General features: G+C 39.7%; 1 protein-coding gene across 2 annotated transcripts in view; it reads right to left on the reverse strand.

Annotated features, from left to right (window-relative positions):
• The window catches only part of AP3D1 (adaptor related protein complex 3 subunit delta 1), a 154844-nt gene that overhangs the window by 95072 nt on the left and 33628 nt on the right, over positions 1–26144 (reverse strand). For both annotated transcript variants that reach the window (XM_044003260.1, XM_044003266.1), the window contains exon 2: positions 3957–4052. In XM_044003260.1, the coding sequence (XP_043859195.1) occupies positions 3957–4052 (96 nt within the window). The remainder of the gene's footprint in view (positions 1–3956; positions 4053–26144) is intronic.

Raw genomic sequence — 26144 nt, forward strand, 5'->3', positions numbered from 1 at the left:
CAGCCCTTTATTTTCCCAGAGTCTGAGAGATCATCCAGATGAGTGCTACCTATATTGAGAGAGACAGAGAATACAGGAACTTTATGAGTTGCTAGCCCCACCCCCAATTAAGTACCCAAGAGTTAACTTTCTGATGATGGACACAGCCTGTTTATCTTCAGTTTGGCCAGCTTTGTAGGCTCTGTCAGACCTTAAATTCTGCCTGAAATGCCTTCAAGAGCATAAGAATGGAATTTATAGAAATAAGAGTAGCCAACTCTCAACTGATAGTGGTCAAAGGATATGAACAGGCAGGTTTCAGATGAAGTAATCAAAGCTATCTATAGTCATATGAAAAAATTCTCTAAATCCCTATTGATTAGAGAAATGCAAATTAAAACAACTCTAAGCTACCACCCCATACCTATCAGATTGGCTAAAATGACAGAAAAGTAAGACACAAATTCACTGGTGGTGAAGTTGTATGCTGAGTCAACCATTCTGTAGAGCAATTTGGAACCATTCCCAAACAGCTATAAAACTATGCATACCCTATGACCCAACAATACCACTAGCATGTCTACATCCCAAAAGAGATTAAAAAAAAAAAAGGAAAAGAATTTGTATGTACAAAAATATTTATAGCAGCTCTTTTAGTGGCGGCAAAGAATTGGAAATCTATTGGGGAATGGCTGGATAAGTTGTTGTACATAATTGTGATGAAATACTGTTGTGCTATAAGAAATGATGAACAGGACACTCAGAAAAACCTGGAAAGACTTTATATGAATTGATGCAAAGTAAAATGAGCAGAACCAGCACTGTACACAATAACCACAATATTGTATGATCAATTGTGAATGACAGCTCTTCTCAGCAATACAATGATCCAAGACAATTCTGAAGGATTTATGATGAAAAATGCTATCCATCTCCAGAGGAAGAACTGATGTAGTATGAATGCAGATCAAAGCACATATTTTCTTTATTTTTCTTGGGTTGTCTGTTTTTGTTCACAATATGGCTAACACTGAAATATGTTTTGCATGAATGCACATGTATTTTCCTTTTTTGTCATATTAGCCACTCTGATAGATGTGAGGAGGTACCTCAGTTGTTTTAATTTGCATTTCTCTGATCAATAGTGATTTAGAGTACTTGGGGGATGGGGGGTAGGAGGGTGGGGGCAGGGCAATGAGGGTTAAGTGACTTGCCCAGGGTCACACAGCTATTAAGTGTCAAGTGTTTGAGACCAGATTTCAACTCAGGCACTCCTGAATTCAGGGCCAGTGCTTTATCCACTGCACCACCTAGCTGCCCTAGAGCATTTTTTCATATGACTATAAAGGACTTTGATTTCTTTGTCTGAAAACTCCTTGAACAACTATTTATTAAACACTTACTGTGTGTCAGGCACTGTGTTAAGGACCAGATTTGCAGTCACTGCCATGAAGGAGCTCAAAGTCTAATTGAGGAGACAACATGCAAACAACTCTGTAGCTAAATGGAAGGTAACCCCAAAGGGGAGGCACTGGCAGTGTTGAAGATGGGGAAGGAGAAAGAGGACAACAGGTTTCTTACAGGTGAGGGAAGCTGAACTGAGTCTTACAAGAAGCCAGGGAAGCTGGAGACAGAGGTGAGGAGTGAGAGCATTCCTAGCATGGGGGATAGTCAGCCAAAGGGACAGCATGCCACAGGAGAGGAACAGAAAGGCCAGTGTCACAGGATCATTGAGTGACTATAAGTAAGGAAAGTATAAGACTAGATCTAGAGTCAAGGGCCAGGTTGGGAAGGGATTTAACTGCAAACCGAGCATTTTGTATTTGATCCCAGAGGCAGTAGGAAGGTAAGTAGCTAATAAACCACTGCAATGTAATAATCTAACATTTATATGGTGCTGTGAGGTTGACAAAGCACTTTATACCTAGGCAGGTAATGATGCAACGAAAAGGGTTCTTGGCTTGGAATCAGGAAGAATAGAGTTCAAATGTGACCTAAGGCATTTACTAAGTAACCCTGATTAAGTCACTTAACCTTTGTCTGCCTCAGTTTCCTCAACTGTAAAATAGAGGTCATAACAGCATCTACCTCCCAGGATTGTTGAAAGGATCAAATGAGTTAATATTTGTAAAGCGCTTAGCACAGTGTAGACTCTTAATGCATGAGCCTTTCCCCCACTTTATATAAATATATTAATATTTAAAAGGCAATTTGTACTCCTACAGTTAGAAATCAGCCTCAATCAAGACTTAGAAAAAGGACCATTACTATGACTTACCATTACTATAAAAGATAATGCCCTTGGCCTCTGTCAGACCTAAAAGAAGAATTAGTTTCCAACACTATAGATGATATCGTCTTCCCTCTCTTCTCTTCCACCCCACCAAGGCTCTTGGCAATAAAACTTGAAAACTCTTAGCAGGGGTAATCCAGAAAAAAAGAAAATGTTTAACAAGAACTTAGAAACCACAAAATAATCAAAAGCCAATGTTGCTTCTATCTAGAATTCATCTAAATATTCCCCCAGCCCACCACTTTTCTACCAAGAGATGTGTTATTTTGTTAAAAGTTGATATATTACAGTGGATAGAGCACCGGCCCTGGAGTCAGGAGTACCTGGGTTCAAATCCAGCCTCGGACACTTAACACTTACTAGCTGTGTGACCCTGGGCAAGTCACTTAACCCCAATTGCCTCACTAAAAAAAAAAAAAAAAAGTTGATATATTGGGGGGCAGCTAGGTGGCACAGTGGATAAAGCACTGGACTTGGATTCAGGAGTACCTGAGTTCAAATCCAGCCTCAGACACTTGACAGTTACTAGCTGTGTGACCCTGGGCAAGTCACTTAACCCTCATTGCCCTCCAGGGGGGAAAAAAAAGTTGATATATTGGGGGCAGCTAGGTGGCACAGTGGATAAAGCACTGGCCCTGGATTCAGGAGGACCTGAGTTCAAATCCAACCTCAGATACTTGATATTTACTAGTTGTGTGACCCTGGGCAAGTCACTTAACCCTCACTGCCCCATAAACAAAAAGAAAGAAAGAAAGAAAAAAGAAAAAGTTCATATATTGAGGGTTAACTGGGAAGTATTTGCTGTTATAATTTTGTATAAAAATGATTTTATTCCCTAAATTAAACTACTTTTAAAAATATATAAGGGGGGGCAGCTAGGTGGCGCAGTGGATAGAGCACCGGCCCTGGAGTCAGGAGTACCTAAGTTCAAATCCGGCCTCAGACACTTGACACTTACTAGCTGTGTGACCCTGGGCAAGTCACTTAACCCCAATTGCCTCACTAAAAACTAAAAACTTAAAGATAAATAAATTATATATATATATGGGGCAGCTAGGTGGTGCAGTGGATGAAGCACTGGCCCTGGATTCAGGAGGACCTGAATTCAAATCTGGCCTCAGACACTTAACACTTACTAGCTGTGTGACCCTGGGCAAGTCACGTAACCCCAATTGCCTCACCAAAAAAAATTAATTAATTAATTTTTAAAAAATACACACACACACACACACATATATGAAAAAGAGAGAGAGGGAAATTAAAAAGAGAATGTGGCAAAATTACAAAGAACAAGCCTGGTATGGTCCCAAAGGAAAAAAAACACCTATTCCCCCACCCTCTCACTTCAGCCTTCTCTGCAAATGTAGGAGGCCTATAGTCAGTGGACCTATATTTTAGACTTTTGGGATGTACTGATCAAATTTTGCTGAATGTTTTCTCTTCTTCCTCTTTTTTCTCTATTTTTTTTTCCTCTAAAAATATCATTTGTTATATGGGATGACTCTGGGAAGGGAGGATAAATTTCAGCGATGTGAAAACAAAAGATAAAAGTAAAACTTATTTTTTTTAAGGAATGGAGAAAAACCAGTGAGAGGCTGGGACACATAGGGCATAGATAGGTGGTATACCCCATTTAAAGTCGTAACCATACAATGAAATGTCATTCACAAACCACTGTACTTACATAGGTAAGCTTGCAGACTGCATTTGCTTTTACTGCAATATTGTCTTGCTTCAATTCTTGTTTGATCTCATCAATACATTGAGATATATACTTGGCCTGAAAAACAAAACAAAACAGAAGATGCTGAAACAACTGTGATTCAATTGATGTGGGCCCTCCTTCCAAGAGAGCCATTCATCCACACTTTCCCATTCTCTGGGACCTTTTTATCCACATCCTCTCATAAATCCTTCAAGCATGGTTTTCCCAGTTTGCTAGAAGCATTTCTTGAATTATTTGGATATTTTTATGTCAACCAATGGAACATGGAGGCTGCCCTTCAATTGTCTCTCAACCATGCCACATAACATGGGGGCAGCTATGTGGCGCAGTGGATAGAGCACCAGCCCTGGATTCAGGAGGACCTGAGTTCAAATCCGGCTTCAGACCCTTGACACTTACTAGCTGTGTGACCCTGGGCAAGTCACTTAACCCCAACTGCGCCCCCCCCCCCCCACAGAAACCATGCCACATAACCAAAAATTCTACCTATTCTATTAAGATTCTTCAACTGTGGGCACAAGGTATTGTCTATCAGCAGCATATATAAAAGATGCATTGGGGGTTGTCCCTGCAATTAGACTGTATTTGTTATGTGAGGACCTAAGCTTGAACCTCAGCTCTACCACTTACTATGTGACACTGAGCCAAGCATTTAACCACACTGGACATCAAGCTAGCTGACCACTTCTTAGCTTTCAGGTCTGAACCACTTACTGTCTGTGTGAGCTCAAGTACCTCATCTATAAAAGTAGAAGGTGGACTAAAAAGCCTCTAATGCCCCTTCCAGCTCTAAATCTATGATCATATGATGTTATCTGAAAAAAGAAGCATTCTTCTTACATCTGTGTAATTCATGGAAATATTCTTTCTGTTTCAATATAAGGAGGCCACAAGAATGCATTCCCCTCCAAAAAAAAAAGGCTGATGCTCTCAGGTAGTCCTATATAGAGCGAGAAAGCAAGTGACCCTTCTACAAAAGTGACCTCCTTTCAAAGATAAATTTTGGTTGACATACCAATGAATCACATTTTTAGAACATTTCCTCATAAAGACAAAAAACATCAGAATCAAATAGAAGACAAAGGGTTCTTTAGTCATGTGCACTTCCCAGAATAGCTGTTTTTCAGTTTCTGTCTTTCCATAAGCTCACATTTATTTATTTATATATATATAAATCTCCTTTCCTATTTACTTAGATTTTTATGGTTTAGAAAACATTTTTTAAAGTTTACAAGGTGTCTCTTCCATAAAAACTCTCTGAGCAGGTAATTTAAGTATTATGATAATTATTTTGGAGAGGCAAAAACGGAGACGTTAAGAGGCTTTTCCTTGTTTATACTGTCACTAAATGTCAGAACCCAGATATGAATCCAGATCTGATGCCAAATCTGTTCATTTTCCTACTATACCATGATGTTTCTGATGGCAAATTTTTTTCATTCTTCTTACATGTGTTAACTTGCTAAAAATGAACAAACACAGAAGCAAGAGCTCCATCTAGTTCATCCCTCTACAGGCAGAAGTGCAAATAAATTAACTACTAAAGACTGTCCAGTTGTGGTCTAAATAAAATATTTTTGCTGTGACCTACTTACTTATGTGTTTCTGCAATCAATTTTACTGAACAGTTGAAAAATAAAACAGACTTTGAAATATTGCCTAAAAGGCAGGTTGGGAGGGTGACAGTGCAAGGTGAGACAGCCTAGCACATACTTTATAGTGTCTTTCCAGTTTAGCAGAGACTCTCAATTTAGAAAGTCCAGAATCTATTTCTAAGGAGCCTCAAGATCAGAGGCAAAAAGAAGGGCATACTAGTTACCGAGCAGGCTCAGTAAATTCCATGGCTTTTAAAATTTCTGTCAGTGGCCTGTTTTCAGATGTCTAAGTACCATGAATTCTATGAACTTCTGATATGAAAAGAAATTCACAGGTCATAAAAGGAAGAAGGGAACCTTACAAGGTAGAACATGGAATAGTAGAGAAGGGAGAAAAATGAGACAATACTGGAGCTGAAAAGTATCTTAGAGATCATCTAATCCAATTCACTCATATTCAAGGAAGGTGAATTGCTCAAGGTTATACAAGTCAGTAGAAAAGACTAAACTAATTTAGGTTCCCTGCCTCCCAGTCCTGGGCTCCTCTTATTATTCTAGTCTTTCTTCTCAAAGGAACACCCAAAAGATTACAAATCTATACCAGCCGGGGCAGCTAGATGGCGCAATGGATAGAGCACCTGAGTTCAAATCCGGCCTCAGACACTTAACACTTACTAGCTGTGTGACCCTGGGCAAGTCACTTAACCCCAATTGCCTTACTAAAAAAAACAAAAAACAAATCTATACCAGCCGAACAGAAACCTGTATCCCCCTGGAAGACCACTACATTCCAGGCCTCCTCTCCATTACTGCGTGTACCTCTTTTCTCATACCCCTGGACACAGCTGACCAAAAGAAAGGGAAGGCAGACTTCCTGTTAACCCCTCCCTATATTTCCCAACTTTTCCTTGGTCACCACCACTCAGGAATCCTACCTTCTTTTCAAGTTTATTGTGTATTGAGCATATCCACAGATGTATCTATCTATATCCACATATAAACATACACATGCTGATGTCTTCTCAACCTCTACGGCTCCTAGTTCATCAAACCCTGAACTTCATTATATCTCAAGCACCATATCTCATGACAAGTTATAATTGTGCAATGTTCATATCCAAAATTCTGAAATTCATTTCTCTTTTCATAATCCCTTTTGCTTCCATTTCCCCATTTGCCTCACTTCATTCTCACTGTGAACCTCCAGGGTTTCTACTCTTCTTTGATCCACCAGCGCTGAGCTCACTTTGGCCTTTTTCGTGTCTTTATTTCATGGTTAATCAGTCTGACTATTTAATCCCTTGCTCATTTTCCTATCATGGATATCAGGGAATGAAAACTGACGCTTCCTGTAAGCAATAAAATAAAAATTCTGTACTGCTAAAACAAACAAGCAAATCCAAACCCAATGCTGTTGGTTCCATTATCTGAATTAACCTAGATAATGTATCCATGCAGTGTCACTGGGTTCACTACAAATTTAGGTTATATAATCTCAACTGGGTCCTGATTGCTTCAAGGCAATCCTTCTACTCTTCTCTAATTGAGAGAATGCAGTACCCAGTGGAAGGAACGTAGGCTTGAGAGTTCAAGTCCTGGCCCCAGCTCTTCCCACCTGTGTCATTTCATCTGAGTCTTGGTTTCCTAATGTGAACTACATGACTCCTATGATCCCTTCTAGTTTCTTATCCATATATCCCCATTATCTAGCACAGTGCCTCCATCTTGCAAATAGCAGGCATTTAAAAAATTCATACTGAATTAAATTTGCTGAGCATTCATGAATACAAAGGCTTTATCCAGCTTGAAACTTAATTCTGGACACAATAAGTAGATTAATACAAGGGTCTATCTTTAGTTGCAATTTTCCTCATCATCAGAATAGCTATATCAAATCTCCTCTGGGTTTCTTTTAGAATGTGTCCACAAAAACAAAACAAAAATGGGGGCAGGTAGGTGGTGCAGTGGATAGAGCACCGGCCCTGGATTCAGGAGTACCTGAGTTCAAATCCAGCCCAGACACTTGACACTTACTAGCTGTGTGACCCTGGGCAAGTCACTTAATCCCCACTGCCCCGCAAAAAAAAAAAAGAATATGTCCAAGTGACTCTCATGTAGTTCATATTATGGGATTTTGCTACTAAATTCAAAATGGTAATTTTAGTCTCATTTTCAAGTAGCAAAGGAAACCTAGCAAGAACACAAGTGAACTATAAACCTAAGCCAAGAATAAGGTCAACACGGATATGGATTTTTAGAATAGCAGAAATGTGATTCTGAATGACAGAATGAAAATAATTATATGAAAATGAGGCCATTCACACAAGAACCCAACCTATCACTGTGAACTAATTCTATGAAAAGAGAACTTTGAAGGGAGAATGGGAGACAGTTAACCTCATACCAGGAGCATCCACAGTAATCAACTGGGGAATACAATGTGGAAGACAAATGACAGAATAGAAAGATTTCTCAGAGACCATCTATTTCAGCCATTACTTGATCAAAAATGTCATTACAACATGCCCAACAAGGTCATCCAACCCTTGTCTGAAGACTTCCTAGTAAGGGGAAACGCACACTTCCTGAAGCTACCCATTCTACTTCTGGACGGCTGGGTCCTAAGAGATTTTCCCTGGCATCAAACTGAAATTTCCCTTTCCGTAACTTCTGCCAGCCATTGTTCCTCTTCCTACCCTCTGGAGCAAACCCCAGCAAGTCTAACCTAACCCTCTGTTCTTCATGCCAGTCCTTCATTTGAAAAGAGCTATCACTGCCTCAACCCAAGCCTTCTCCTCGCCCAGGCTAACTGTGCTCAGCTCCTCCTTCAAATGGTCCCCATACAGCATGAACTTAAGGTGAGTCTTCACCATCGTGGTTGCTCATCATGGAACACTGTCTACTTTATCAATGTCCTGAATAGGTCTGGTCTGACCAGGGTACAGGTATAAGAGGTCTATTCTTTTCCTATTTCAGGATATGATGCTTCTCTAAATACTGTCAAGGATGATGTTGGCTTGATTGGATGTTCTGTCATACTGTTGACTCATACGGAGCTTGAAGTTCACTGAAATTCCAAAAAAGCCTTTTGAGACAAACTTGGCTAGATGCACCTTGTCCATCTTTGAACTGTGGTACAGGAATAGGGTCTTGACCCGTGATTTCAGATTTCACTGGAACTCTCAAACAAGGAAACTTTCTCTACCAAAGGTGGTTAGTACATTCTTCCTCATTAGAATATAAGTTCCTAGGAGGTGGGGACTGTTTTTCTTTCTGCTTGTATTTATATTTCCGGACTTTGCACAGTACTTAGCACATAGTTAGTGCTTACTAAATACTTGTTGATTTGACTTGGGGCATTGCTAGAGCACTTAAGAAGGTAAATGACTTGCCTAGGGTCACACAACCAGTATGTGTCAAAGGTTAACCTTAAAACCATGTCTTCCCAACTCCCAAGCCAGCTCTCTACTGATTATGCCATAAAGCCTCATCCCCATATAACAAGTGTCTTTTAATTGTTAAATTCCATTTTTGAACTTAACTGTATGATTTTACATTTATCCACATTTTTGGACTTTTAGGAAAATCGCTTTGTCAGACGTGTGGAGAATGGATTGAAGAGGAAAAATCTAAAGTCAGGAAGACTATCTAGGGGGATAATGCAATAGCACAGATGAGAGACAACAAGGGTCCTAAGCTAGAGTAATAGCCATCTGAGTGGAGAGAAGGGCACTGATATGAGCAATGTTGTGTAGATACAATCAAGACCTCACAGTTGATTGGAAATGTGGGGTGAAGGAAAAGTAAGGCATCAAAAAAGGGGATCCCTTCTGACTGGATGTTGGCAAATTCTATAGAAAAAGGAAGTTCAGGAAAGGGGTATGGAAGAAAGATTATGAATTCCATTTGGCATGTGTTGAGTGCCTATGGTACATCAAATTCAAAATATTAAATAAGCAATTGGTGATGTCTCAGTTTCTTCAGTAGTACAATTAAAAATATCAACATACCTTGGGGGCAGATAGATGGTGCCGTGGATAGAGCGCTGGCCCTGGAGTCAGAAGGACCTAAGTTCAAATATGGCCTCGGACACTTGACAATTACTAGCTGTGTGACCCTGGGCAAGTCACTTAAACTTCATTGCCCTGTCCCGTCCCCCAATTGCAGCTATTATTATTAGAGAGGTAGCTTAAGGAAGGGCAAGTGGGTGGCACAGAGCCTAGAGTCAGAAAGACTTGAGTTCAAATCCAGTCTCCAGCACTAGCTGTGTGACCCTAGGCAAGTCACTTAACTTGATTTGCCCCAGTTTCCTCATTTGTAAAACAAACTGGAGAAGGAAATAGCAAACCACTCTGGTATGTTTGCCAAGAAAACCCAAGAATGGGGTCATGAAGAGTTGAGTGAGACTGAAATGACTAAATAACAACATACAGGTGTATACAAAATACATTAAAAAAAACAGATATAAAGTAACTTTGGAGGGGAAAGCAAAGCAGAAAGGATCAAGAAAGGCCTTATTCAGATGCCTGGGTCTATTACATTAAGTTCAACTAACCTGCTTTTCCAATATAGATTAGGGAACATAAAACTCTATATAATGAGTAAAATCTGATTTGCAACATTTTAAAGACAGAAAAATTGAAAATGCAGATGAAAGAGTGTGGGAAAAGAAGCCACGTGTAAAGGAAAAAGGAATGAGAGAGGAGTCAAATACTTAAGAGTATAATGGAACTTTGGGGCAGCTAGGTGGCACAGTGGATAAAGCTTGACACTAGCTGTGTGACCTTGGGCAAGTCATTTAACCCTCATTGCCCCCCCCCAAGAGTATAATGGAACTTTAGAGATCTAATTTAATAATCTCTTCTTTTTACAAATGAGGAAACCAAGGTTCAAAAAGTTAAAGTTCAAGATCACAGAAATTCTAAATAAGGAGCCAAGAAACCAAACCTTTGTCAGGCTTAAAATCTAGTACTCTTTCCATACCACCACACTGAAATGTAGTTAAGGTTGTAGTGCTAACTTGAGTTGTGAACTTGAGCTTTATTTCCTGTTATGTTATCCTCTGAAAAGTTGATTTATCTGAACATGGTGGAGCCCATACTCCCTACGCAAACTTCCACTAGCACCCTTTTAAAACGGATGGTCTGGGCAGCCTCCCATAACAGAAACTGTTTTCTGGGCTAGAACAGGAATGATGAGAACAAGGGCTGGATAAAATACCTGGCCAGAAATTCCCTGCCAGTGCTCTAGAGCCTTAACTTCTAAAATGTATACAAGCAACAGAAGGAAAATGTAACCTCTAAAGTTCCAGTGTTCTTTAAGCAGGACAATAATTCACTGAATATTTTATAAACAGTGGCAACAGAGTGGAACAAATGTCATAGTACCCTTCCAACATGCGTCAAGTTCCTCAATACTGACTGGAGGTATCAATACTAATCTTCAGTAGTAATCCTCTATACAGCTGGTGTTTGCCTGTAACAAAATTCAATCCAACAAGTTTTATTGAGGGTCTAATTCAAGTCATAATGCTAGGGAAAGAGGTAGAAATAATTTTATAAAAGTGAATTGAAGGGGGCAGCTAGGTGGCACAGTGGATAGAGCACTGGCCCTGGATTCAGGAGGACCTGAGTTCAAATCCAGCCTGAGACACTTGACACTTTCTAGCTGTGTGATCCTGGGCAAGTCACTTAACCCCCATTGCCCTGCAAACACCCCCCCCCAAAAAGTGAATTGAGAAGAACCAGGGAGAAAATTTATATACTGAACATTGTAAAATAAGACATATTTTGTTGTAAAGTCTATAATCATCTGTTTATGCTGAAGAAGTCTGTTTGTCATGAACTTCCTGGTTCTGATTGTTACAGTGTCATTCACAGTGGCAGCTGGCTCCTCAAGTGGCAGGAGAGGGAAAGGCTCCGATAATTCTTAAACTATCTTTCTTCCATTTTCCAGTTGGTTATTTTTGCTTTTTTTGTTTGTTAGTTTTGTTTTAGACTTTGTTTTAATATTCCTTGTTGTCATGGAATTGTTAGCTTCTATTTGGTCTATTCTACTTTTTAGGAAGTTTGTTGCTTGGAGTAATGTTTTGTACCTCTTGTGCCAAGGTGTTATTTCCTTTTCTGTCTTTCTCATGATTCTCATTTCTTTTCCCATTTTCTCCTCTAGTCATTATCTTCTGGATTTATGTTTTATGCATCTCTTTCACCTAAATAGCTTTCTGCAGTAAGCTTTTCTATTTGTTTGCTCATTCTTCCATCCTATTTCATAACTTTGCTTTTTTTGTTTGTTTGTTTTGTTTTCTTGTCTTTTTGCAGGGCAATGAGGGTTAAGTGACTTGCCCAGAGTCACACAGCTAGTAAGTGTCTGAGGCCAGATTTGAACTCAGGTCCTCCTGAATCCAGGGCCAGTGCTTTATCCACTGTGCCACCTAGCTGCACACCGCCCCCCCCCCCAATAACTTTGGACTTGATGAAAGGGACAGACTCAGCACTTCTGGAGGGAATATTTGTACTGAACTTGTGTCCTCTAAGGTTCTGCTGTTGCTTTCTTAAGATTTTGAGTGTTGTGTTATTCTCTCTCAGGCTAGAGACCTGCAATTTTCAATGCCCCCAAAGTGTTCTGATTATGGTTGAAGTTTGGTCACTCACATCCTAGTCTGAGCACTCCAAGTGCTTGATGTGAGTTTAGGCCTAAGTATACCTGTGGGCATAATGTGGTTGGAGTTCCAGTAAAAAGACTGCTGCTAGATTCAGTCACTATCAGTCAGTTGGGAAGCTGAAGTGACAAATTGTAAATACCTCTTTTTTTTTTGGGGGGGGGGCAGGGCAATGGGGGTTAAATGACTTGCCCAGGGTCACACAGCTAGTAAGTGTCAAGTGTCTGAGGCCAGATTTGAACTCAGATACTCCTGAATCCAGGGCCAGTGCTCTATCCACTGCGCCACCTAGCTGCCCCTAAATACCTCTTTGGTCTGGGACTTTTGTCCTGGTTATTCACTGTATTTTTCAGAATAGTCTAGAACTTGAATTGAGATGGTTTGCATTCCTGGGGTCAGAGCCCACGTATCTACTACTTGCTTCTTAACTTAGTTCTAGCTTAATACATAGCCTAAGGTCTGTGTCCACTCCCTACCATGGAACATTACCGGTAGGTGCATGTCCCCTCCTCATTCTGCAATGGAGCTGTGACCCAGAACTGGGCAGGGAACAACAAAGTTGGCACTTATTCCTATAAGCTCCACAAGGTCAGGTTCCTCGGTGCTGGATCTAGGACATCTTACCCTGGCACACAACTTCTCCCTGATCTGCAATGCATCACATAGCTCCTCCTGGCTAGACCTACATCCCCACCCCTTGTCAGCATAGGCCTATGTCTTCACTGTCAACCTAAACTGAAAAAATGAGTCATTTCCCCCCACCCTACTCCCAGGATTTCTACATCATGGAATTTTTTTCTTTAAAAACAATTTTTTAGGGGAGAGATGGTCTGGGGAGAGGTTGTTCACATGAAGGAAACAAGAAAAAAGCTTATGGAGGGGAGGGGAAGAGGGGGAAGGAATTGGGGAGTGTTTGAACCTTAATATCATCAGAATTGACTCAAAGAAGGACTAACATACATACTCAAGTGGGTCTAGTAATATATTTTGCCCTGAAGGAGGGGAGGGAGATAAGGGGGGGAGGGGAAGGAGGGAAGGGCAGATTGGGGGACAGAGCAGTAAAAAGCAAAATACTTTCAAGGAAGGTGAAGACGTTCTGCATAACTGCACAAGTATGACATATTGAATTGCTTGATTTCATAGGGAGGGTTGAGGAGAGAGGGAGGAAGAAAATTTGGAACATAGAATTAGCTCAAAGACCTTAAACTCATCAGAGTTGGCTCATGGAGGGAATAACATTCACACCCAGTTGGGAGGAGTAATCTATTTAACCTTACAGGAAAGTATGAGGGGAAGAGGATAAGGAAGGAAGGGTGGAAAAAAAGGGAGTGTAGAGTAGGGGAGGGGACAGTCAGAAGTAAAATACTTTTGAGGAGGGATAGTTTAAAAGAAGATGGAAAATAAAGTAAATATCATGGGAAGGGAATAGGATGGAGGGAAATAGTTATGATGACTTTGCTGGGTTAATACGAAGAAAATTCTTTGTCAAGTTTAAGGTACATTATTTAGGGTATGATGAACAGGATACTATTAGAAAAACCTGGAAAGACCTACATGAACTGAAGCAGAGTGAAATGCACTGTATACAAAATAACAGCAATAGTGTAAAATGATCTGCTGGGAAGCATGTGGTTATTTTCAGCAAGGCAATGGTCCAATATAACCCTGAAGGACTATGAAAATGGCAACCCATCTACAGAGAAAGAAGTGATAGTATCTGAAATAGTTGGAAACACATTTTTTTTTCTTTTCTCTCTTTTTTTTCTTTTTTGGTGAGGCAATTGGGGTTGGGTGGCTTGCCTGGGGTCATGTGGCTGGTGGGTGTTGGGTGTGTGGGGCTGGATTTGGGCTCGGGTACTCCTGGTTCCAGGGCCGGTGCTCTGTCCGCTGCACCACCTAGCTGCCCCTGGAAACACATTTTTTAAAAAAATGTTTTTTCTCTTTGACAATTCCTCAGTCTGAAGTTTTGGGAGTTTTTTGACTGTTTTTTCCTCACAACCTAGCTAATGTGGGAATGTTTTCCATGACTACTCATGTATAATTTATTTTGAAATGCTTGAGTTCTAGTGGGTGGGGGTGGGAATAGAGGAGGAAGAGAAGTTGGAACAATTTTTTTTTTAATTGATGTTAAAATTTGTTTTTACATATATTTTGGAAAATAAAATTCTATTCTAAAAAAAATAAATAAAATAAAATAAAATTTTTTTATTATTTCATTAAACATTTCCCAATTACATGTAAAAAAATTAACAATCTTTTTTAAAATTTTGAGTTCCAAATTCTCTTCCTTCCTCCTGTTCCTTCCCACTCCTTGAAAAGGCAAGCAATTTGATATCTATTATACATGAAGTCATAAAAAATATAATTCCACATTAACCATGTTATAAAAGAAAACACAGAAAAAAATAAAGTTTTTTAAAAGTATGCTTGGCTTAACAAGTTGTGGTATATGAATGTAATGGAATTCTATTGCACTGTAAGAAACGATGAACAGGAGGAATTCAGAGAAACCTGGAAGGACTTGCATGAACTGATGATGAGTGAGATGAACAGAACCAGAAGAACATGGTACACAGTATCATCAACATTATGTGTTGTGTAAAGAATTAATTGTTATTGTATGGAGCAAACTGCCTCAGTTTACCCAAATAACTCGAGGAGACCACCAAGTCAAGCAGAGACAGATTTATTACATCCTCATGAGGACGGGCAAAACCCAATTACACATTGAAGTCTTGCAAAGATATGCCCAATCCTCTAGGTTTTTATAGTAATCTTGAAAAGGACTGTCCCCACGTACACCTAGGGTGGATGAGCTCACAATCTAACATCCAATCCTGTCTCACCCAGGGTGCGTGTTCAGCTCGTGATCAATGTATGGAGACATGCATACGTGTTCCAGGGACAAGGGGGAAAAGGGGAGGGGAAACAAGGTCAAACCAAAGGAAAAAGAAACAGGGGAGTGAGAGTCAGATGTTTCAGATCTCACAGTTCCCACTGACTCCCCTCTCCAGGCCCCTGTCTCTAAAGATAAGGATGACAGGGTTAAAATTTATCTTCGGTTATGTTGGGAAGAAAAGAATAATCCATTGTTGGGACCCCAGGGTCAAGGGGATTCTGCTCTGAGAAAAAGAGACAATGTCACTTAACATCTGGTCTCAATTCAATGGCTGCATCCTGTGCCAAGTCCCGTCCTTTCTTCTTGAGTCCCGAGTATTGAATTGGTGGGCAAACTCCCTGACCCACTGACTGGGGTTCTGACACATGATGGATTGCAGACAAAACTAATATGTAGCTGACAAGTGGGGAGACTGAGCAGAAGTAAAAATACTGTTAGTTGGCAATAAAACTTAAAGGAGACAGTGAGAATTTGACAAGCAATAAACTTCTAAACAAACTATACTGGGGCAGGGCTGGGTACCTTCCAGACCCCATCCTCAGAGTTTAATCTGACTCAAATCCATAATCATATCATACATTATTAAAGTTTTTATGCCCCAGGCACACTGGCCTGGGGCTCTGCAAACCCCATGGTACTCCACCCACTGGTTGTAGCGTTGCCAGGGCTCTGGCACCTCACGTCATCACCACTCAAGGAAGCCTACATGGGCCTAGCAAAATTATAATGATTGGAAGTCTAGTGAGGGCAGTCATGTGACTGTCAGAGCAGCCAGACAATTGGTTGGGGGCTGTGTGGGGTTTCGGGGAAAGGGGAAAAGTCGCCATTCTAGCTGGAAGCTGGAAGGCGACAGGAGCGGGGCTGTGTATTCTCAGCTGATTCCTGGTCAGTGGTATTTTTTCAGGTTGTATAATTTCCCTTTCCCCATTTTATTTCCTTTCCCTTGATCCTACTGATCCTGTGTGTGTGTGTGTGTGTGTGTGTGTGTGTGTGTGTGTGTGTTGTTTTTTTAAAGTTCGTTCTTGTTAAAATAAATCCTGTTCTGCTTTGAGGGAGGCTGCTGGTCTCCTTCCTTGCCCCAATATTGCGGCGAGCCACTTAGCTAACACTCCCCAATTAAAAACTGGTCCCCACAGTTTATCAACTGTGATGGACTTGATTCTTCTCACCAATACAATGGTACAAGAGAGTTACAAGGGACTCATGATGGAGAAGGCTCTCCAAATCCAGAAAAAAAGAGAATTTGGACTATGGATGAGAATTGAACCATACTATTCCTTTTGTTTTTGGTGCTGTTTTTCTTTTTGCTCTGATTCTTCTCTTATAGTGTGACTGATGCAGAAATGTGTTTAATGTTATTGTACATATATAACCTATATCGGATTGCCTGCTGTTTTGGGGAGGGGGGGAGGGAAGGGAGGGAGAAAGATTTGAAATTAGAAATCTTATAGAAACATATTGAAAACTGTCTCTACATGTAACTGGAGAATAATAAAATACTTTTATAATTTAAAAAAATTATGCTTCATTCTACATTCAGAATTTATCAGTTCCCTCTCTGGAGACAGATAGCATTTTCCACCATGGGTGCTTTAGAACTATTTTGGATCACTGTCTTGATCAGAGTAGCCATGTCTTTCACAGCTGGTTATCTTCACAGTGCTGTTGTTGCTGTGTACAATGTTCTACTTCTGCTCACTTCACTTGGCATGAGTCCATGTAAGTTTAGGGAAGTTTTCTACATCTCTGTGGAGGACTTGTTGTGTAGAGCATGGCTGTACTTCTTCCTGCTCTTCTACCATTTTTACTCCACCATCCTGTTCACTCTCTCTTGTTCAATTCATACAAGTCTTCCTAGGTTTCTCTGGAACTGTCTATTTAATCACTTACAAAGGTACAATAATATTCCATTACATTCTCCAATAAACTTAAAAGACAATTCAAAGGTGCATGGAAAAGTTAAATTAGGTCTTTTATTCACATACTTCATACTTTTATAATGAGATAAAAATAATGAGAATAATGAATATGTTATGGAACAATGAACAGACATGAACGGAAAATTAAACAACTTATTCAAAGGGTTTTATTTTCATCCAAGTGGCTTCCACATAAAAAACTATTTTGGGGGGGGAGCAAAATAACAAGGAAAGGAAGGCATAATTATGATAATCAGAATTAAATGTCCCTAAAGCATTTAAAGTCCTCTTTTTGTATAGCATTTCTGATAAAAATTCTAAGGCATATTCTGAAGTTTAAGGATCCTTTTAAACTTCTTGCTTACTACTTCGAAGAGCCTGAAAAGTCATTTTGAACAGACTGAGTGCCTAAAAAATCTGGACCCTGAATTGAAAATAAGACTGACACACCTTATAAAGTCCCAGACTTGGCAGGGCTTGAAAAGACTTTTGAAATTATCTGTCCCTATCCCCTCATTTGACAGCTGAGGAAACAAAGGCCCAGAGAGAAGCTCCTTGTTCAGGTTTACACAGGTAAGAATTAAGTGGCAGAAGTAGGATTGTTTAAGTCAACTTTCTATAGAAATCCATATGTGATAATGAGATCTGCACTACTGGCTAAATTACTAGTCTTTGAAGTCAATCGATTTTGTCTTGTCCCCAATTATTCCAAATCATTCTTCAGAAAATACCCAATGAGAAATTTCCTTAACTAGGTCTGAACTACAAAAGTAAGGTGCTTGTTACCTTGAGCTGACCTGCCATGGAAGGAGGAAAATGACATTGCCGTGCCCCCCCCTCCGTGCCTCACCTCCCTCAGTTAATAGACATTTAAGTGCCTCCTATGTACCAGGAATTGTGCTAATGGCTGAAGATACAAATGGTAAAAAGAAGGATGGTCCCAGCTCTCAAGGAACTTACAATCTAATGGGGAAAGGGGGAGAAGGTACCCAGTTTGGGAACATGACTATCTGGAGAACTCTAGGTTACCCCCGGCCCCGTGGGAATGAAGAATAACTTCATTTAACAGAATTATTCATAATTCTTTGGGAATGTGGGCTAAGGGAGCAACGTACAACGTTTTAGCCAACTCAAGTTCCCTTGGAGAATTATCTATTAACAGTGAAGAAGAACCAGACTTGGTGGCTAATCAGGAGACTGAGGCTCAGGAATTATAAAATGCAGAAAGACTAATTAAGCTGATTAGATGTCAGCACTAAGTCCCAAACTAATGTAATGAGCCCCTGGGAGTGGGTAGGACCGGGAAGGGTACCACTGGGCTACTTAAAGAGAGGTGAACAAGGGGCAGCTAGGTGGCACAGTGGATAAAGCACTGGCCTTGGATTCAGGAGTACCTGAGTTCAAATGTGACCTCAGACACTTGACACTTGCTGTGTGACCCTGGGAAAGTCACTTAACCCTCACTGCCCCACCAAAAAGAGAGAGAGAGAGATGAACAAGTCAAGGAGAAGGAAGAGAAAAAGACCACTACAAAGAACCAAATTAAAAACACCCCGAGTTCCTCAATCATATAAAGAATGGTGCAAGAAAACAAAGACTGCTAATGAAGGCCAAGGCCTTCCATGAAAATTAAACCAAGGCCAGCAAGCTCTACTCTATAAGACCAACATGAGGCCAGAGGCATCTTCAGTAAGGCCATTCAAGGGTCTCATCCTGGGACCCATGGACTTAAGGAGGATGAATGAATGAACAATGTGACCATCTGAGGATTGTGTAACCAGAAATTTGGAGACCCTTGGGTGGTAAAACCACCTCCTATGGGAATGTTTCAGGCACCAAGGCCTGGGGGCTGAAATCTAAAGGCAAAGACTTCTGTGGGTATAAGGAGACCAGACCAACAAGACTAGGGACCTCAGGTCACTTCAAGTGACCAGCTTAAAACCAGTAGAATCTAGGTTGGGCTGCCCCAGAGGCTGATTCTTATAGGTGACCACACAAGGAAATAAACAAGGTCAGTGTGATCGGGATGGGGGAAAGACCTAAAGAGAATCTCAAGAATGCAGAAGGGGGTAGGGCTTGGTATAAGACCACTGCTGGCAGCCATCACCTTGAGAAACAACCTCTGGGGCAGAGCCAAGATGACGGAGGAGAGGCTGTGACTCCCACAAGCTCCAGATAAACCCGTCCATTCACGCCCAAATAATGCGGTAAAAATCAAAACCCAGAACAGCCTAATGCCCATAAGAACAGAGTGAGGCTGTTTCTCCGCAAAAGAGGGCAATTCTACTGATCACCTACTGATCAGGCTGAACAGCTCAGCGCGCGGTCCGGACCCAGCCAGGGACACTGCTTCCAGCACATGTCAGAGTCTTCAGCACCAGCAGCTTCTGAGGCTCTGATCACGGACTGGTGAGGGGGTTCGGAGGTAGGCCGGGGTGAAGTGGAGGCAGCATCTACTGGAGTTGGGGCAAAGCGCCCTGGGTCTGAACCAGTGGGCTGAATCGAATGGTGATGGCCCAGTGGGGGAGGGGTAAAAGCACGCCAAGCTTCCGACCATAGAGAATCAGAGCTCAATCAGACTTCTGTTTCCCGGTCAAAGAGAAAGTGGCAGTGATTACTCACAAGCCAGGCAGGCTGAGAAGAAGCCCAATCACCCCCTGGGCCACGCTGTAGCACGAACGGTGTGTCCGGGAAGCAGCGCTACACTTTAAGGAGTAAAAAGTCAAGAAACAGTAAGCCAGCATGAGTAGGCAGAGAAAGCAGAAGACCATCGAAAACTTCTTTGGGGGAAAGGTAGACCACAATACATCCTCAGAAGAAGAAGATAATAATAGGGTCAAAGCTCCAACATCCAAAGCTTCCAAGAAAAATATGAACTGGTCTCAGGCCACGGAAGCTCTCAAAAGGGACTTTGAAGAGCTTTGAAGAGAAAGTAGGAGAGATAGAACGAAGACGTAGAGAAAGAGAGGAAGGAATGGAAAGAGAAATGAGAGCAATGCAGGAGAGTCATGAGAAAAAAGTCAACAGTTTGAAAAGCCAAATGGAAAAGGAGATTAAAAAACTGTCTGCTGAAAATAATTGCCTAAGAATTAGGACTGAACAAATGGAAGCTAGTGACCTTATGAGAAACCAAGACACAGTAAAGCAAATCCAATTGAATGAAAAAATAGAGGGCAATGTGAAATATCTCCTTGGAAAAACAGCTGACCTAGAAAATAAATCTAGGAGAGATGATTTGAAAATCATTGGACTACCTGAATACCATGACCAAAACAAGAGAAACAACTTCTATGGAAATAGACTCCAGGAGGAACTATAGAAACACCTACTGAGATAAAAAAAAGAAGAAAGTTCTTGTCACCAAAGTCCTTGCTATTGTCAAAGAGTTCACCCTCAGAAACTCACATGAGTTTTCAATGGAAATAATTTTTAATAGATATTATCCAAAAAAACAAACAAACAAACAAAAAGGCGCAGCTAGGTGGCGCAGTGGATAGAGCACCAGCCCTGGATTCAGGAGTACCTGAGTTCAAATCCAGCCTCAGACACTTGACACTTACTAGCTGTGTGACCCTGGGCAAGTCACTTAACCCCAATTGCCTCACCAAAAAAACAAACAGATATTATCATTTGCTTTAGCCCTGAACCCTGAGAATCATGGGATCTTTCCATCTGACTTGCAGCTGAAACTTTCCCTGTGTATTGTCTCCCTTCCCTGAGAGCAGAGACTGTTATACTTCTGTCTCTAGTGCATAAGACAGTGTTTTGCACATGGAACATATTTAATAAATGTTCATCCACTCATTCAACTGAAGCAAATCAGAAGAATATATAAATATGGAGGTAATATCAACAAAACTTTTTTTTAAAGTAAAGGAAAAAAGTGCAGATGGGAACACAATTGGGGCAATTCTCTTACCTTATTAAATTTAGTATATACATATATATTTCTGGAGTTTTTAAAATTATATAACAGAAAACTGGTTTCTTTTTATTCTACCTTGAAATGTTCATGTTTGTTAATAATTAAATTAAAAATAAACATTTTAATTATTTAAAACTCTGAAAAAAGCAAGCCAAGCGCTCCTTTAATTTCATACTTTCTTAAGCAGTTTAATTGTGCACCACAATTACAAAGGGGGCAAAAATAAAACTATGGGTAATGGGTAGAACATCACTAATCTATTTCTATAATGTGTTGTTAGCCAAAATTGGTAAGAATTTCCTATTTGAACCCATGCCAGAACAACTGTTAATGTTTTCTAAAATTTGAACTCAGCACATGGAGAAGTTGAAGGCCATTTCCCAAACTGTGTTCCATAAAACCCTGCTGATCTATGGGATGTTATTAACATTCTAAGAGAAAACTAACTAAATTTTCCTTTAAAAAAGATAAAATTATAAATGTTTGAAAAACACTTGAAAATAGGCTGTTTGCTCTATTTTCCTTCAAAATTTCTGCTTTCTGCCCTTCCACTGTATTAACATTCAATACCACCAACCAGCATATAAATGCTGCCAAGAATAATTCAAACCCAAATGAGTCTCATGGCTAAATTAGCTTGAGAGTGCTGATTTGGCATCTGTATTTTTAAAAAAATGTGTTTAATACAACAAAATAACTGGGCAAATGTGAAAGAGACGTCAAAATGGCATTGTTCAGACTTGTCAAAAAAAAATTAAAGGTGTAAGAATGATCCTAAATTTCTCAAATCTTTCATAGCCTGCTCCATGCTGACACTTCTCTTGTGAAATTCACACTTCACCCTAGAGCAAGAAAATGAGTTTCAAAAATACAAATGATGTTTTTCGACATCTGCTTAAGAATTACTAAAAATATTCCTTTATATTAATTCTAGATAATCACTAACTAGAAGTTGTATATTTAAAGAAACATCTAGAAAAGGATAACTGAAATGAATGAACAAATTGACAGACTGTAAAATATAAGCTTGGATTAGAAGTAAAAAAAAAAAAAAAAACGAACAAAAAACTCAGTTCCTGGTATTTCATTTCCAAGTCATTAATTGGTACCTAGCACTCTATCTACTGCATCACCTAGCTGCCTAATAATAATGATAGTTAGCATCTATATGGCACTTACTATGCGTGTACTGGGCTATATGTAAACATTTCTTCTGTGAAATTTACACTAGAGCTAAGAGCTTTACAAATATTATCACATTTGATCCTCACAACAACAAGATAAATGCTATTAATCATCCTCAGCTAGTAAGTCTCTGAGGCTGGATTTGAACTCAGGTCTTCTTGACTTCACACCCAGTGCTTTATCCACTATGCCACCCAGGATGTAGTCCTGGCAGAGGAAGATTGTCTAAGGCTATAACTTCTTCCATGAATGTTGTTATATACTCTCAAAAAGTTGATATTTGAAGGGGAGAAATGTAGGATTTGTTTACAATGCATTTTTTTTTTTTTTGCAGGGCAATGGGGGTTAAGTGACTTGCCCAGGGTCACACAGCTAGTAAGTGTCAAGTGCCTGAGTCCGGATTTGAACTCAGGAACTCCTGAATCCAGGGCCGGTGCTTTATCCACTATGCCACCTAGCCGCCCCCTACAATGCATATTTTTTTTTTAATGTATGAGGTATTTTATTTTTTCCATTACATGTAAAGATAGTTCTCAACTTTTGTTTATACATGCTTTACAATTTCAGGTTTTTCTCCCTCCCTCCCCTCCCTCCCCCCTCCCCTAGACAGCAGGTAATTTGATATAGGTTATATCTATATATCTCTATACATATACATATAGATATAGATATATATATACACACACATATATATACACATAATAACATTAATCCTATTTCTGCATTAATCCTGTTACAAGAGAAAGAATCAGAGCAGTGATGCAAAACCTCAAAATAGAAAGAAAAAAAAAACCAACAGCACCCAAAACAAAAGAAATAATATGGTTCAATCAGCATCTATACTCCACAGATCTTTTTTTTCTTCTTGGATTTGGAGATCCTCTTCTATCATGAGTTCCCTGGAACTCTTCTGTGCCATTGCATTGGTGAGAAGAATCTAGTCCATCACAGTAGGTCAACACTCAGTGTTGATGATACTGGGTACAATGTTCTTCTGGTTCTGCTCTACAATGCATATTTTTAATAAACAGAAATGTAAGAAAAAGGTATCTATCGAGCATGATATCCATTTAAATTTTAGCACTCATACACTTAGAATCAGTACAGTCACTCCAAGTAGGAAACGGTCAAAACACTGCTACAAAGCTATTTGCTCCATGATGCAGTTTACTTCAATTCTTTTATCTAGTTGATCAAGTTTGGAGCATTCTTTTTCTAGTCTATGTGATGTCATGTTCGTATACAGAACATTTTTTTGCGGGGGGAGGGGGGGGGCGGCGGCCGGGAGGCAACTGGGGTTAAGTGACTTGCCTAGTGACACACAACTAGTAAGTGTCTGAGGCTATATTTGAACTCAGGTCCTCCAGGCCCTGTATTCTATTCACTGTACCAGTCAGCTGACCCTACAGAAGATTTTTTTTTTTTAAGTAATACCCAGGGGCAGCTAGGTTGCACAGTGGATAGTGTACCGGCTCTGGATTCAGGAGGACCTGAGTTCAAATCCAACCTCAGACACTTGACACTTACTAGCTATATGACCCTGGGCAAGTCATTTAATCCTCATTGCCCTGTAAAAAAAAAGTAATAATAATAAAAGCAATACTCTTTCCTTTTAGATACACTGAACACCCTATATAATGTTTTCCTCTTCTCTGGGACCACTAAGAGATGAAAAAATTACATCGATTTGAAATATTAGATACTACAACTACTTAGAATGTCCAAAACAGATTTCCTTTTTCCTCAATTTTATTCTACAATGAATAGTATTATAAGGGAAATTCCAAAGTACTAACATTATGTAAGTGAAAGGTATCTTTTGTATCAAGAATGACCTGTAGCGTAACTGATAACATGTTACATGCTTTCTGTTCAAATTTTTCACTGAAGGTTCATGAGAATATATTTTACATTTTACCTTGAATTGAAACTATAAAAACATTTATGTTTAAAAAACAAAACAAAAACCCAATGATGCAGATCTCAAGCCATTGATAGCAGGCCATCCCATCTGTCTCTTGTCTCTGTCTTCCATCACAGAAAGTCCACCCAAAGCACTGGAGGCCTTCTTCTCTTTCTCACTTTTCTCATATTGGGAGGGAGCCACTGGAGCATGCCTACTATCTACCTGTCATCCCTTGCTCTTGCCATGTAATCAGGCTAAATTCTCTTCCTATCAATTACTTCATGACATCTTTTACTCCTGTTCTTCAGAGTTCCTCATTGGTTCTAAGTTGTAGCCTGCTCATACCCACCATGTGCCTCTCCATTGCCTTCTGTGTGATACTCATCTTAAGCTCTTCAGAGCCAGTAATGTTGTTCCACTGTCTCACTACCATATCAACATCAATAAAATATTAATAATAAAAAGATGGACTTTTGCTTTCATGGGAAGCAATTTCTCCAAAGCAATCCAGATGCTTTTACTCTTCTTATTCACATCTGAACCCAACTTATCATCCATCTCTACTATCTGTGCTAGATATAAATATTGATAGACAAACTTTATATATTATGCTTCCAAATGCATGTAGAAATCTGAGCAAAACATTCTTCATCCCCTTGGTCTTTCTTATGTGGATGGACAAAAGCAAGCTTCTTTGATTGCAGATCTCTTCTAGGAGGTTCTACAATAGTCTGGAATTTGATGCAATCAGCACAATGTCACCTGCAAACAGGAACATCTGGAAGACTTCACCATCTACAGAGAATCTCTCTTTGAGCTGGACTATATATTGGATCTTCTCCATCATAGTGATGGATATTTTTGATAAGCATATTTACTTTATGCCTCACCTGATGTTTATTGTCTTTATGAGTCATCTATATATAAATCTAGGATGTACTTAATGAGGGTTGTAAGGTACAAGTAGGCTTTCAGAAACTATATTTAGCAACCATTAGACTGTAAGCTCTTTGAAGGCAGGGTCTGAATTTTGCCTCTTTTTGTATACCGAGCTCTTCATACAGTGCCTGACATATATTAGGCATTTAATAAATGTTTATTAATTGATAAAACACTGGATGTCTTTAACATTTCATAATTAATTAAGAAATGTAGAGAATATAAGATCCCATTGTGTTTATTATTTGCTGATTGTGCATTTGACTCGGTAGAAAATACCACCTTATAGGCTTTTACAATAAGATGCTTTCTAGCTGCACACCAGAAAGTTCAAGATGTAACAGAAATAACCCTTTTTGATAAGAGGTACCTAAATAAGTAAATGTAACATGATTTGAGGAGGTACAGAGGATTAAGAAATAGATTAAATTATTAGATTAATTATTAAATTAGATAAAAGAGATTAAGAAATAAATCAGGGAACACCAGACCAGAAGGCTTAAGGATTTTGAAACACAAAGGTAAGGAGTAAAGAATGAATTCGAGGCAGAGGGTAGGGCTTGTGCAAATATACAGAAGCTCCAGATAAAAGTTAACCCAAGTTGCCACAGTAGACAAAGTGAAGGAGTTGGTTTTATCCTACCTCTAAAGACTATAAAAATCATCATTTCATTTGATATTGCAGTGTTCATAATGAGTTATTTTTTAAAGGCCATCACGAAATTGTGGGAAAATTGGTAGGGAAACAAAAAGTCTGATTAGAACACTCCAACTTAAACCAATGTACACTTTAAAACAGAGTGCCTTCAATATAAAGGTAGTCATAGGTAGAAAACAGAAAAAGTATGCCAGACAACATGATTCATCAAAGACTAACAATTGCCCACAATTACCTTGACAAAACACTGATCCATAAAAACCAAGGATTTTGATAAATGGCACCAAACCACATACTTAATCCCTTAAAGGTACATGGATTGACAAGCTTTTAAAATACAGAGAGCTAACACAGGAGAACAAAATCATGTGGGAACAAGATGAAGTACATATCAATAACCCTGCTGTCCTGTCCACTACTAGAGTTGTAGTAAGAATGCTTTCATTGACCTGAAGTGGTTTC

This window comes from Dromiciops gliroides, chromosome 1 (genome assembly GCF_019393635.1).
Source record: "Dromiciops gliroides isolate mDroGli1 chromosome 1, mDroGli1.pri, whole genome shotgun sequence".
Lineage (NCBI taxonomy): Eukaryota > Metazoa > Chordata > Mammalia > Microbiotheria > Microbiotheriidae > Dromiciops > Dromiciops gliroides.